Source organism: Hoplias malabaricus, chromosome 1 (assembly GCF_029633855.1).
Source record: "Hoplias malabaricus isolate fHopMal1 chromosome 1, fHopMal1.hap1, whole genome shotgun sequence".
Classification (NCBI taxonomy): Eukaryota; Metazoa; Chordata; class Actinopteri; order Characiformes; family Erythrinidae; genus Hoplias; species Hoplias malabaricus.
Genome location: NC_089800.1, coordinates 86,936,902 through 86,952,177, shown reverse-complemented (window position 1 = coordinate 86,952,177; position 15,276 = coordinate 86,936,902). Strand labels below are relative to the sequence as shown.

Sequence of the window (15,276 nt, the reverse complement as noted above, 5' to 3'; positions counted from 1 at the left end):
GTGTGTGAAATTGTCCATCAGTGTGAGAGTGTTGGTGACTGGGTGAGTGTGTGAAAGTGTCCACCAGTGTGAGAGTGTTGGTGACTGGGTGATTGTATAAAATGGCCCATCAGTGTGAGAGTGTGGGTGACTGGTGAGTGTATGAAATTGTTCACCAGTGTGTATGTGTGTGTGTGTGTGTGTGTCTGTGAGACAGTGTCTGGATGAGTGTATGTAATTGTCCACCAGTGTGAGAATGTGGGTGACTGGGTGAGTGTGTGAAATTGTCCATCAGTGTGAGAGTGTGGGTGACTGGGTTAGTGTGTGAAATTGTCCATCAGTGTGAGAGTGTGGGTGACTGGGTGAGTGTGTGAAATTGTCCATCAGTGTGAGAGTGTGGGTGACTGGGTGAGTGTGTGAAATTGTCCATCAGTGTGAGAGTGTGGGTGACTGGGTGAGTGTGTGAAATTGTCCATCAGTGTGAGAGTGTGGGTGACTGGGTGAGTGTGTTAAATTGTCCATCAGTGTGAGAGTGTGGGTGACTGGGTGAGTGTGTTAAATTGTCCATCAGTGTGAGAGTGTGGGTGACTGGGTGAGTGTGTGAAATTGTCCATCAGTGTGAGAGTGTGGGTGACTGGGTGAGTGTGTGAAATTGTCCACCAGTGTGAGAGTGTGGGTGACTGGGTGAGTGTGTGAAATTGTCCATCAGTGTGAGAGTGTGGGTGACTGGGTGAGTGTGTGAAATTGTCCATCAGTGTGAGAGTGTGTGAAATTGTCCATCAGTGTGAGAGTGTGGGTGACTGGGTGAGTGTGTGAAATTGTCCACCAGTGTGAGAGTGTGTGAAATTGTCCATCAGTGTGAGAGTGTGGGTGACTGGGTGAGTGTGTGAAATTGTCCATCAGTGTGAGAGTGTTGGTGACTGGGTGAGTGTGTGAAATTGTCCACGAGTGTGAGAGTGTGGGTGACTGGGTGAGTGTGTGAAATTGTCCACCAGTGTGAGAGTGTGGGTGACTGGGTGAGTGTGTGAAATTGTCCATCAGTGTGAGAGTGTGTGAAATTGTCCATCAGTGTGAGAGTGTGGGTGACTGGGTGAGTGTGTGAAATTGTCCACCAGTGTGAGAGTGTGTGAAATTGTCCATCAGTGTGAGAGTGTGGGTGACTGGGTGAGTGTGTGAAATTGTCCATCAGTGTGAGAGTGTTGGTGACTGGGTGAGTGTGTGAAATTGTCCACGAGTGTGAGAGTGTGGGTGACTGGGTGAGTGTGTGAAATTGTCCACCAGTGTGAGAGTGTGGGTGACTGGGTGAGTGTGTGAAATTGTCCATCAGTGTGAGAGTGTGGGTGACTGGGTGAGTGTGTGAAATTGTCCACCAGTGTGAGAGTGTGGGTGACTGGGTGAGTGTGTGAAATTGTCCATCAGTGTGAGAGTGTTGGTGACTGGGTGAGTGTGTGAAATTGTCCACCAGTGTGAGAGTGTGGGTGACTGGGTGAGTGTGTGAAATTGTTCACCAGTGTGAGAGTGTGAGAGTGTGTGTGTCTGTGAGACAGTGTCTGGATGAGTGTATGTAATTATCCACCAGTGTGAGAATGTGGGTGACTGGGTGAGTGTGTGAAATTGTCCATCAGTGTGAGAGTGTGTGAAATTTTCCATCAGTGTGAGAGTGTGTGAAATTGTCCATCAGTGTGAGAGTGTGGGTGACTGGGTGAGTGTGTGAAATTGTCCACGAGTGTGAGAGTGTGGGTGACTGGGTGAGTGTGTGAAATTGTCCATCAGTGTGAGAGTGTTGGTGACTGGGTGAGTGTGTGAAATTGTCCACGAGTGTGAGAGTGTGGGTGACTGGGTGAGTGTGTGAAATTGTCCATCAGTGTGAGAGTGTTGGTGACTGGGTGAGTGTGTGAAATTGTCCATCAGTGTGAGAGTGTTGGTGACTGGGTGAGTGTGTGAAAGTGTCCACCAGTGTGAGAGTGTTGGTGACTGGGTGATTGTATAAAATGGCCCATCAGTGTGAGAGTGTGGGTGACTGGTGAGTGTATGAAATTGTTCACCAGTGTGTATGTGTGTGTGTGTGTGTGTGTCTTTGAGACAGTGTCTGGATGAGTGTATGTAATTGTCCACCAGTGTGAGAATGTGGGTGACTGGGTGAGTGTGTGAAATTGTCCATCAGTGTGAGAGTGTGGGTGACTGGGTGAGTGTGTGAAATTGTCCATCAGTGGGAGAGTGTGGGTGACTGGGTGAGTGTGTGAAATTGTCCATCAGTGTGAGAGTGTGGGTGACTGGGTGAGTGTGTGAAATTGTCCATCAGTGTGAGAGTGTGGGTGACTGGGTAAGTGTGTTAAATTGTCCATCAGTGTGAGAGTGTGGGTGACTGGGTGAGTGTGTTAAATTGTCCATCAGTGTGAGAGTGTGGGTGACTGGGTGAGTGTGTGAAATTGTCCATCAGTGTGAGAGTGTGGGTGACTGGGTGAGTGTGTGAAATTGTCCACCAGTGTGAGAGTGTGGGTGACTGGGTGAGTGTGTGAAATTGTCCATCAGTGTGAGAGTGTGGGTGACTGGGTGAGTGTGTGAAATTGTCCATCAGTGTGAGAGTGTGTGAAATTGTCCATCAGTGTGAGAGTGTGGGTGACTGGGTGAGTGTGTGAAATTGTCTACCAGTGTGAGAGTGTGGGTGACTGGGTAAGTGTGTGAAATTGTCCACCAGTGTGAGAGTGTGGGTGACTGGGTGAGTGTGTGAAATTGTCCATCAGTGTGAGAGTGTTTGTGACTGGGTGAGTGTGTGAAATTGTCCACCAGTGTGAGAGTGTGGGTGACTGGGTGAGTGTGTGAAATTGTTCACCAGTGTGAGAGTGTGAGAGTGTGTGTGTCTGTGAGACAGTGTCTGGATGAGTGTATGTAATTATCCACCAGTGTGAGAATGTGGGTGACTGGGTGAGTGTGTGAAATTGTCCATCAGTGTGAGAGTGTGTGAAATTTTCCATCAGTGTGAGAGTGTGTGAAATTGTCCATCAGTGTGAGAGAGTGGGTGACTGGGTGAGTGTGTGAAATTGTCCATCAGTGTGAGAGTGTGGGTGACTGGGTGAGTGTGTGAAATTGTCCATCAGTGTGAGAGTGTGGGTGACTGGGTGAGTGTGTGAAATTGTCCACGAGTGTGAGAGTGTGGGTGACTGGGTGAGTGTGTGAAATTGTCCATCAGTGTGAGAGTGTGGGTGACTGGGTGAGTGTGTGGACAGATGCCTTGTCCAAGCTGTTTTTCTGCCTTGTTCCCACCAGTTCCAGGAGGCCTCCGAACCCAACTCAACTCTGATCAGGAAGAAATGCTTAGAGCAAATGAATGAATGCATGAATGACTGCACATTTAAAACATAGGTTATGCTAATGAGTAAACATGTTTTGTTCTTATCTGTAAACACCCCTCAGTCTGGGGGAGTGTGCTCGCTGTAGAGTGACACTGCTGCCCTTGTGGTTTATGCAAATTAATAATGTGTTAAATAATAAATGTCCTAAATTATAATAAACGCAAAATCTGAAACACTTTTGACACCGTTTAGTGTTTAATTTAAACCGTTTTAGTGGTAATAAATATTTATGAAAAGTTTGCAAAAGGCTTCTGCGCACGCGCGACGCTAACCCGTTGCCATGATCATGACGCGGACGCGCTCGTGCGAACCAATCGGCGCCCGGCGGGGGGCGGCCAGTCTCGCGCTCCAGCGGTGATACTTAAACCGGCTCGCGCCGCGCGCCAGACGCTTAACAGGACCCGGAGCGCGCTGCGGGGGAAGCACGAGGCTCCGCGGAGACACACGCGGGGGTGCGCAGAGAGAGAGAGAGAGAGAGACAGACAGAGTGAGAGAAATACAGACAGACTGACAGAGAAAGAGCACGCGGGAGAGGAAGGATGCTGCGCTTTGCGTTTGGGCGCGCTCTCCGCTCGGTTTGATGTCCCGTGCGCGCGACCATGCGCCGCCTCGGGCTCGCGCTCCTGCTGACGGTGACGGTGACAGTGACACGGCTTGCGCACGGCGCCGAGAGAGCGCGAGAGAAGCGGTGGAGCGGCGAACCGGACAAACACGGCGGGTAAGAGGCGCGCGAGCATCATTCAAATAATCAGTCGGTCAGGAGAAACGATCAATCAGCCCATCGGAACTTTTCTATCAGTTAAAGCAAACCGAGGAGGTTTGTGACGTCACTACTCTGACACCAGTGTTGTTGTGGGTGTCACGGTACAATTAAGAGGAACAGTGTTAGGATTAAAGGTCATGGACAGGGTATGATCTTTATTTATAAATGCTTACATATTTAATTGCTCATCTTTGATTTGTTAAAGTATAAATAATGTAAATATTCCTTCAGAGAGACAGCGGTCCACCTTAAATAAGTTTTAAAAGGTTACACTGCATTCATACACACATTTACACACTTTCATAACTTACACGAATCAGCCACAAGATTAAAACCACTGTCCTTCCTTGGAACACTTTTGGCAGGTGGGGAACACCCATAAGACCTGCGGCTCTGTAGACTCTCTGCCCAAGAACTTTAAGACCACCACAGGTCAGTCCTGGTCAAAGTGGCTCCTTTCGCTGTCTGTTTCTCCTGTTTCCAGCATCAACTCCATCAACAACTGCCGATATACTCCCAGCTCTCGACGTCACATTGTAACGTGATAATGTTATTTACCTCACCTTCAGGGGCTTTACTGTTGTGGCTGATTGGTGTATAAACCCATAACTCCGTTAAATATGTTACACTTATGCTCCCTAACTAAAGAAGTACCTAGTGACCCCAGTTTATTAATAAAGTGTAATTATGCAAATGTTTTTCTAATGACTTCAAATGAATGTATTAGCCTTCCTCTTGTGTTAGGTTCTTGAGCGACCCGCTTTTAGGTGTTAAATCCATACAAGTGCTCCAAAAATGTGTTTATTGCATCAAGACATTTTGACGTTGTCCGGAACTTCTATTTAAACAAAATAATAAAACAATTTTTTTTTACAAAATTATAAAATTATCTTATTGAAATTATGGCTTTTCTGTTGTTGGGGTCAATTTTGACCCAGGTATAATTTTAAATCAGAAAAAAACAAAAACAAGTGCCAAATCTGGACTCATAAACACATTCTACACCAACAGCCTACAGCTGTCTCCTCCTACAACCACTCGAGCTTCAGTTAGGGGCTTCTATCTTTGTCTGTTTCACAAAACAAGGAAAGACAGACATGTCCAGACACATAAGGCCCAGTCAGTTTAGAGTTTAGAATTTTGTATCGTGTACATCTCCAGTTTACAGTCTGCAACAATGAACAATTAACACCAATCCTTTCATGGATAAGGAAGAATAACAAGGTCAACAAGAGGAAACTAATTGGTTGATAATTAATTGTTTTAGGGGGTCTTATGGTTGATTTAAGACAATGTTTGCTATTAAACATTTGCAGTATATAAAGCAAATAAATATATCCCGTGACCTGTTGCTTGCCAAACACTGAGGCCAAATTCCTCTACACTTTTAAACCTCTGATTTTGCTTATAGTCAGTGGTAAACCAGGTAACCTTCCAGAAATATTAAATTAGGGGACTCTTATTGTGAAGGGGTGCCATGTTTATACATATTAAGCTGCAAGAAATGCTTTATGATTAACCAAGTAATTAGTTAATCATGTTGGTGGTCGTTTGATGAGTGACGGTGGTGGTGATGACGATGTAGAAGATAACATTAACCCTAACGCTTCTTGGGTAAAGGGGACATCCACTGATTTTTCAAACCTTTGCCGTAGTTAAACAAAGTAAGGGATATTGGTTTGATGTGACTCAGACCTGTTCACAGCGGTGGTGAATGGAACCAGACACTGGCCTTTGGAAGCTCCTCACTGAATTGGTTATTACACGTAATGGTTATGAACTCACTGCCCGAGACACGGTTTCACTATCGTAGGAATTCTACTTTTATTAATATTAATATTACCATAGGATTTTGCTCTAAACCTTATTTTAAAATCTCTGTACAGCACAAGCCTGTTTGCTTTTCAGATTTACCGCCGCTATGTTACGCTCATCATTATTCCATATGAAAACTCAGACACAGGGAGGTCACTGCTGCTTGTGGAGAGTAAATACAAAGCTGTGATGGAGACGTCTGGTTCCATTCAGCAGCTCTCTGAAGAAATCACAGTTGCAAAGTTTCTCAACGTTTAACCGTTTCATATCGGAACGCTCCGAACAACTTTGATTACGTCTCAGTGACTGATTTACGCAGGGTTTGATGATGACGATGGTTAGCTGAGTGGGGTTTGCCAAGGATGGGAATGTTTTTATTAGTGATTAGTTGGAGGTGATGATGATGATGATGATGATGAATAAAAGTCATGGTGATGATTAGTAACTGAGTGGTGATGATGCTGGCATTTGTATGCTGCTAATTATGATGAGGACTGTGTTAATTGTTGCTGGTAGAAAAAAGCAATCAACGTACAGACAGCTATAATTGCTTTGTGTACGTCTAGAACTGGATTGAGCCGATGATTATGATGAAGATGATGGTGATGATGATGAAGAAGTTGCTGCTGAGGCTTTATGTTAGAAAATGTTTTTTTTAGAAGTTGAAAGTGAAAAGTGAAAGTGATGACATGGTGATTCTGAGGTTTATTAATGGGTTTTTAATGATGAAGATGAAGACGATGATGATGATGATGATTGCATGCTCTTTAACGGCTTGATACAGTGTGGCCAGCAGTGGTAGATTCTCACGTTTATTTTCCTGGCTCTGTTCATAAGACGCAGATGATGAAGATGACGATGATGATGATTTGCAGCAACGAAGGTGTGTTGAAGATTATTTTAGGGGTGATAATGAGGATGAAGTTGAAAGTGATGACATAATTTGGTGGGGATAAAGATGATGATGAAAAATACGTTGATGGTGATGAAAATGGTAATGATAATTGCATGCTGTTTCAGATGTGGACGAACACTGGATGATTCCGACAATATGCTGAGAGCGTCCAGTGTTATATCCCCTGTAGGATGAAGATAATTATGATGATGATGATGATGATGATGGCAAAAATGTGATTATGGGGATATTGCTGCTTTTTTGTAATGACAAGTAATAATTATAATAAAAATAATAATAATACATTTGGGGGGCGGCATGGTGGCTCAGCAGGTAGTGTCACAGTCACACACAGCTCCAGGGACCTGGAGGTTGTGGGTTCGATTCCCGCTCCGGGTGACTGTCTGTGAGGAGTTTGGTGTGTTCTCCCTGTGTCCGCGTGGGTTACCTCCGGGTGACTGTCTGTGAGGAGTGTGGTGTGTTCTCCCTGTGTCCGCGTGGGTTTCCTCCGGGTGACTGTCTGTGAGGAGTGTGGTGTGTTCTCCCTGTGTCCGCGTGGGTTTCCTCCGGGTGCTCTGGTTTTCTCCCACAGTTCAAAAACACACGTTGGTAGGTGGATTGGCGACTCAAAAAGTGTCCGTAGGTGTGAGTGTGTGAGTGAATGTGTGTGTGTGTTGCCCTGTGATGGACTGGCGCCCCCTCCAGGGTGTATTCCCGCCTTGTGCCCAATGATTCCAGGTAGGCTCTGGACCCACCGCGACCCTGAACTGGATAAGGGTTACAGATAATGAATGAATGAATGAATGAATGAATAATACATTTTATTTGTAATGCACTGTACATTTCAAAGAAATCTCAAAGTGCTACAGCATGGCCAGAAGCAAATATTTTTTAAAAATTCATTAAGAAACAAGTAAATAAAAACAAGATCAGTAGAGATGCGAAAAAAGTCCTAATAACCTTTTGAATAAGTGAGTTTTTAGTTGTTCTCAGAGAATCTGGGAGTGCATTCCAAAGACGTGGGGCAACAGCTTGAAAAGCCCGGTCTCCCATAGTCCAGAGTTTGGTCCGGGGCTGCTGAAGGCAATATAGTGAGATATAATATAGAGAGATTTAATATTACAGGCTCAAGAGTAATCTCTGTTCACCCCGACCCCGAGTGCACAGCAGTGAGGAGCGAGGAGCAGACGTTTTTAGCTGTTTTCACTCGGTTCTCTTTCTTCTTCGTTCTCGTTTTGTCCGTTTTTACTCAGTGCTCTTATTTCTCAGAGCTCATTTATATCTGTTTCGCTGCATTTAACCTCGTGTTTGCGCTCTCACATAAACGCGGGTCCAGCGCTGTGATTGGACAGACTCAGACGAGGGGGTGGGGCAATTCTGGAGTATCTGCACTTGACAGAAGTGGAGCAGAACCAGAACGCCCCGTTTTATCTCATGTTTTCTGAGTTCTTTGTGAGGCAGCACAAAGAAAAATAATGGGGTTGTCTTGTTTCACAGTGTGTGGGTTGGTGGGCTCCACATCTCCAAATTAATGTTCACATGCAACAAAGAGTGATTTTTTCTTCGTAATGTCCCTATTAAAGGATGTTGATAAAGTCAGCACACTGAACATCTGTGTCTGCATCAGCCGAGGGGAGTGTGTGTGATGTTTGTAATATGGAGGCTGCAATTGAATGGACTCCAGTGGGCGTTTGTGTGGGGGGCTGCTTTATTTTAATTAGTTTTGCCAAATGATTCAAGCACTTGATATAAACAAGTTTGGAATTGTTCAGTTGTTAAAAATAAACATTAAAGGATATTCATTCAGGCTCTTCACATGTTCCTTTGTCAAACGTGGGTCTTAATGGAACCAGGAGCGTGTTCTCTGTTTGTCATTGGTCATAGCACCGACTATGGCACCTTCCTTCTCTAAAGAGCCAAAGTGGACCAAACAAAAGGAACCAAAAAAAGAGGATAACGATGAGGATGATGGTGATGATGATGAATGTGACACAGAGGTTTTTGTCATCCCAAGCCATGACAGAAATAATGATGTTTTAGAGTTGGAAAAGATGGATGTCCTAATGATGAAGATAATAATGAAAAGGTGGGTGATGATGATTGATGAGGTTGGAGATGATATTGATTGAATGCTGGTGGCTAGTTGACCATGATTCAGTTTGAATCTTATAAGGAGCGGATGTTTAAAACTTCAGTCTCAAGATCTCAACATGAACCCTTCGTCGAACCCTAATCCTAATCCTAACACTAACACTAACCAAATACTTAAACCTAAACCTAACATTATTATTAGTTTTTAATGTTTAGAAGTGGGCAGCATGGTGGTGCAGCAGGTAGGTGTCGCAGTCACACAGCTCCAGGGACCTGGAGGTTGTGGGTTCGATTCCCGCTCCGGGTGACTGTCTGTGAGGAGTGTGGTGTGTTCTCCCTGTGTCTGTGTGGGTTTCCTCCGGGTGACTGTCTGTGAGGAGGGTGGTGTGTTCTCCCTGTGTCCGCGTGGGTTTCCTCCGGGTGACTGTCTGTGAGGAGTGTGGTGTGTTCTCTCTGTGTCTGCGTGGGTTTCCTCCGGGTGACTGTCTGTGAGGAGTGTGGTGTGTTCTCCCTGTGTCCGCGTGGGTTTCCTCCGGGTGACTGTACGTGAGGAGTGTGGTGTATTCTGTCTGTGTCTGCGTGGGTTTCCTCCGGGTGACTGTCTGTGAGGAGTGTGGTGTGTTCTCCCTGTGTCCGCGTGGGTTTCCTCCAGGTGACTGTCTGTGAGGAGTGTGGTGTGTTCTCCCTGTGTCCGCGTGGGTTTCCTCCGGGTGCTCCGGTTTCGTCCCACGGTCCAAAAACACACGTTGGTAGGTGGATTGGCGACTCAAAAGTGTCCGTAGGTGTGTGTGTGTGTTGCCCTGTGAAGGACTGGCGCCCCCTCCAGGGTGTATTCCTGCCTTGCGCCCAATGATTCCAGGTAGGCTCTGGACCCACCGCGACCCTGAATTGGATAAGGGTTACAGATAATGAATGAATGAATGAATAAATGAAGGTTTAGAAGTGGCTGGATTTTATTTTGCTATGCTTCTTTACAGCACTATTTGTGTCATCCACGGATTTAAAGGCCACACAGACCCCCCCCCCAAGTGGAATGGTATGTTTAAGAAAGAAAATTAAAAAAATAGCTGAAGTTAAACTTGTCTGTAAGTTAGTATTACCACAGAAACGTATTTGTAATTCTTTAATAATTGTAATTATTTTGTAGCACTTCTTGTATGCATTTACTACCATGCAGTTAGCAGCCTCTCAATTTTGGTGTCGTGCAACATCCTCATCTTATTTCATGCTTTTCAACTTTGGAGTTCTCTCCGCTGTCCAAACGCCTCCAGATGCTGTTTCTTGGCTGTGTCTCAAACTGAGACCGTTCGTTTTGTTTCCATTTACTGAGCCAGGGCTGTGTGCAAACACCAGAGCTTTTTCCAGTATCCAGTGAATTTTATAAAAAGGTGTTTTTGATTAAAAACATCAAACAGAAATGTAACCTACTCATCATCACTAAACAGCACTAGTAGTGAACAGGAGCAGGGGTCTAATGTTGAAGCTGTTGTTGAAAGGGGAAAGGGATTTTCTGACACATTACTGAACCACAGAGAAGACTGAGACTGGTAGAACCAACTATCTCCATGTCTACAAAACCCATAAAGCCATTTTCTTTACTCTCCACAGTCGGCAGTGAACTGCTGAAGTCGTCCTGGTTTTTATATGGAATATTACTGATAGAACAGCATCACTTTCACACTACAACAGTATCATCTTTGATGGATTTAAGTCTAAAATTAAACATCAAACAATGTCTGCGATATCGGGGAGCATATTCAAGCATGTCAGGTTTTAACTTGTGTGTAGAGGAGCTTTAGAGTCAGACGCCTGGTTCCCGTAACCAGAGCTCTATAACGAAGCATTGAACATTTTACCTCTTTCACCCAATGACTTTGTTCAACCGAACCCTAACCATATTCCTACCCCTGAGCCCTAACCCCTAACAGCCAACAACGCTATAGGAATCTTAAACACTTCTATTTTAAGAACCCTTAGTTTTAACCTTAATTTGATGAGACATAAATGACCCCCACAGTGACCAGCAGTGCCACCCTGCCCCCAGCCATTGTTATTTACCCTGTTCTCTTGTCACATGACTGTTGTGCTTTAATGAGGGCAATCGCAGGGGCAGAGTGAGCGTGACCCAGACCACTGACGCAGCTTTCTCTTCTCTTCTCCACCCGTCAGTACACACACCGCACACACTCCGTACACACGCTGCACACACACACATTGTACACATCGTACACACACTCAGTCCATTCTGAGCTCTGCCACGTGTCCCTGGCACGTTTTCTCCATCTGTTCAGGAAGCCGCGGTCGCTCTCCACGCCGTTCTCTCAACATGTGGCTGCTTCCTAATGGAGGACAAACCCATTCAGTTAAAGCCAGACATTGTGAGAATAATCTCCTCGGCACAGAGTGAAGAATGAAAGATGTATCTCATATCAGAAGTCGGCACTGCTGGGGTCATGTGGTCATTCTGTCTGAAAGGCTCTGCATTTCCAGTGACAGGAGGAATTTATAGGGAAAACAAAGAGGTACAGGAAAGACAAGTGCTGTAGATGTGGAGAAAATATCAGTTCAGGTCAGTTTCTGACCAATATTACCAATGTGAAACCATGCTTTAAATGAGACATATGAAAAATGTTGGTATACATTAGCACACTGATTTGTGGATCTGAATCCCCCACCAACCCATTATGGGATAAACCTAGTCATTCTGGCTTTGTGTTGCATCTTAGAGAGATGACTGGCAGTTGAGGATTGCCCCACCCCCTTGTCTGACTCTGTCCAATCTCATCGCTGGACCTGAATTTACATGAGAGCAAGAAGAAAAGATTAAACACAGCAAAACAGACAATGAGCACAGAGTTTCTGTTCCTCACTCCTCACTTCTGTGCATTCAGGGCAGGGTGAACAGCAAGCGGCTCATTATTATTTAAAATAACAGGAGCTTAAACTGGCCATCCTGAACAGGGCTCTTTAGAAAACTCTGCTGTGGGGTTTGATCCTTGTGGTATTTTGACTAAAGCAGGTTAGAGACCCAGAACTGTGTTCACTTGTGGGCAAAGGGGTGGATTGTGTCATTTTTAGGGCAACACATATTTTTAGCACTGCCACACAACTCCAGGGTCCTGGAGGTTGTGGGTTCGAGTCCTGTTTGTGAGTGACTGTCTGTGAGGAGTGTGGTGTGTTCTCCCTGTGTCTGCGTGGGTTTCCTCCGGGTGACTGTCTGTGAGGAGTGTGGTGTGTTCTCCCTGTGTCTGCGTGGGTTTCCTCCTGGTGACTGTTTGTGAGGAGTGTGGTGTGTTTTCTCTGTGTCTGCGTGGGTTTCCTCCTGGTGACTGTCTGTGAGGAGTGTGGTGTGTTCTCTCTGTGTCTGCATGGGTTTCCTCCGGGTGACTGTCTGTGAGGAGTGTGGTGTGTTCTCCCTGTGTCTGCGTGGGTTTCCTCCTGGTGACTGTCTGTGAGGAGTGTGGTGTGTTCTCCCTGTGTCTGCGTGGGTTTCCTCCGGGTGACTGTCTGTGAGGAGTGTGGTGTGTTCTCCCTGTGTCTGCGTGGGTTTCCTCCGGGTGACTGTCTGTGAGGAGTGTGGTGTGTTCTCCCTGTGTCTGCGTGGGTTTCCTCCGGGTGACTGTCTGTGAGGAGTGTGGTGTGTTCTCCCTGTGTCTGCGTGGGTTTCCTCCTGGTGACTGTCTGTGAGGAGTGTGGTGTGTTCTCTCTGTTTCTGCATGGGTTTCCTCCGGGTGACTGTCTGTGAGGAGTGTGGTGTGTTCTCCCTGTGTCTGCGTGGGTTTCCTCCTGGTGACTGTCTGTGAGGAGTGTGGTGTGTTCTCCCTGTGTCTGCGTGGGTTTCCTCCTGGTGACTGTCTGTGAGGAGTGTGGTGTGTTCTCCCTGTGTCTGCGTGGGTTTCCTCCGGGTGACTGTCTGTGAGGAGTGTGGTGTGTTCTCTCTGTGTCTGCATGGGTTTCCTCCGGGTGACTGTCTGTGAGGAGTGTGGTGTGTTCTCCCTGTGTCTGCGTGGGTTTCCTCCTGGTGACTGTCTGTGAGGAGTGTGGTGTGTTCTCCCTGTGTCTGCGTGGGTTTCCTCCGGGTGACTGTCTGTGAGGAGTGTGGTGTGTTCTCCCTGTGTCTGCGTGGGTTTCCTCCTGGTGACTGTCTGTGAGGAGTGTGGTGTGTTCTCCCTGTGTCTGCGTGGGTTTCCTCCTGGTGACTGTCTGTGAGGAGTGTGGTGTGTTCTCTCTGTTTCTGCATGGGTTTCCTCCGGGTGACTGTCTGTGAGGAGTGTGGTGTGTTCTCCCTGTGTCTGCGTGGGTTTCCTCCTGGTGACTGTCTGTGAGGAGTGTGGTGTGTTCTCCCTGTGTCTGCGTGGGTTTCCTCCGGGTGACTGTCTGTGAGGAGTGTGGTGTGTTCTCTCTGTGTCTGCATGGGTTTCCTCCGGGTGACTGTCTGTGAGGAGGGTGGTGTGTTCTCCCTGTGTCCGCGTGGGTTTCCTCCGGGTGACTGTCTGTGAGGAGTGTGGTGTGTTCTCTCTGTGTCTGCGTGGGTTTCCTCCGGGTGACTGTCTGTGAGGAGTGTGGTGTGTTCTCCCTGTGTCCGCGTGGGTTTCCTCCGGGTGACTGTACGTGAGGAGTGTGGTGTATTCTGTCTGTGTCTGCGTGGGTTTCCTCCGGGTGACTGTCTGTGAGGAGTGTGGTGTGTTCTCCCTGTGTCTGCTTGGACTGGCGCCCCCTCCAGGGTGTTTTCCCGCCTTGTGCCCAATGATTCCAGGTAGGCTCCGGACCCACCGCGACCCTGAACTGGATAAGGGTTACAGACAATGAATGAATGTATCATTTTTAAGTGACCTTTTGTGCTACACTCTGTGTTCTTACAAAAACCAGAAAAATGTCTTAGAACTCATCATGTTAACGGTGTTGAAGACACCAGACTGAACACCATTTGTAGCCATTCCGTTCTGAACTGTGTCCATGCGAAAATGCTTCTGGACCGGTTACGCTCCCTGCTCAGAACCGTTCGGACTGCAGTTTAAAAGAGGCTTACGAAAACATCATAAAAGCCCCCTTAAATCATGCACCATTTTGTAGTGGACATCATGTCCATATAAGGTACTTGGTTACATAACAGGGTCCCCCAGATGGTGCGCACAGCAGACAGGTGCAGTGAGAGCCAGCAGTCAGCAGGGGCCAACAGAGGCGGCAAAAGCAGGCACTTTCTGTCGCCCCTGCATGACGGAGTGAGCTGTGGAAGAAACAAACAAGCAGCACATGCTTATTTTAATTGAATGGTTCAAATTAACAGAAAAGACCATGAAATATGACCCAAACAAGACACAGGGAGAAGCAGCGGTCAGAGAGAAGGACAGGAGTGTGCTCTCAACATCACGTTGCACAGAGACACATGACACAAATATAAAACAGGTAAAAGAATAGATAAATACAGATAAATTAGATGATTTTAGCAGCTTCTAATTACAGAGAACCACAGAAAGCCCAAACCATCACTTATTTTACCCAAAGCCTAGGACTATTCCAGATGTAGGACTGTGTGGCCCGGCCCCTGGTGTGTTATAAGCTCTGCTAAACTGTGGTATGCGCTGCTATAAAGCCACTGCACGCATGAAATGACACTTTCACATCCATAATACATGAGCAGAGTAATGGGCAGCTCGAATCACAGCTTGGGGTTTGTTAATGAGTGCGCTGTAATACAAAATACAGGAGAGAGTTTCAGCCCTTAACAAATTATTGATATACGTTCTCTGCTGAATATAACCCACTGCTTGGGCTTTTATGTGTCGGGAAGCTGCTGTGGTTGGCACTGTTTTGTTTCAGAGTGAAGACTAGACGCTGTTCCCAGTGAAAAACCTGAAATGATTTTGTTTACAGTCTTTTTTTGTAAGATTTCTGCATCACTTCCCCTGTGTTTATGTGCTGCAGCACTCTGACGAAGAAGCCCCCCGACGTGACTAAGTCGAGGAAGTTGAAGACGGACCACCTGCTGAAGGTGGACGACCATGACTTCACTATGAGGCCAGCTTTCGGAGGTGAGGTCTTTATTCCCTGACCCCAAAATCAAAAGCTTTCGGATAGAAATAATCTGCCATTAGTGGGTGAAAGGTCACTGGAAACAGAGGCACAGGAGAGATCACTGCGAGTGGTTGCATCATAGTCATTTAAACCCTTCATGGCAGTGAAAACAAACACACACAAGTGTTTAAGAGCAGGGAACACACACACCTGGCGTGGCGTACCTTGTTCAAGGTCACTTCAGCAGTGGATGTTGAGAGAGGATGAACATTGTTCCTGCCCATCCAGGGTAGTGTACAGGTGACCGGTCCAAGCTCATTTCTCCAACATTTAGGCCACGACTGCCCCCTAATTTTGTAATATCT

At 46.4% G+C, this 15,276-nt stretch overlaps 1 protein-coding gene across 1 annotated transcript in view; it reads left to right on the top strand.

Annotated features, from left to right (window-relative positions):
• The first annotated feature begins 3,866 nt into the window (after window positions 1–3,866).
• Window positions 3,867–15,276, top strand: part of gabrr2a (gamma-aminobutyric acid type A receptor subunit rho2a) — a 48,656-nt gene continuing 37,246 nt past the window's right edge. Inside the window, exons 1-2 of the mRNA XM_066685641.1 lie at window positions 3,867–4,050; window positions 14,822–14,928. Coding sequence (XP_066541738.1) covers window positions 3,932–4,050; window positions 14,822–14,928 — 226 coding nt within the window. The 5' untranslated portion in view covers window positions 3,867–3,931. The remainder of the gene's footprint in view (window positions 4,051–14,821; window positions 14,929–15,276) is intronic.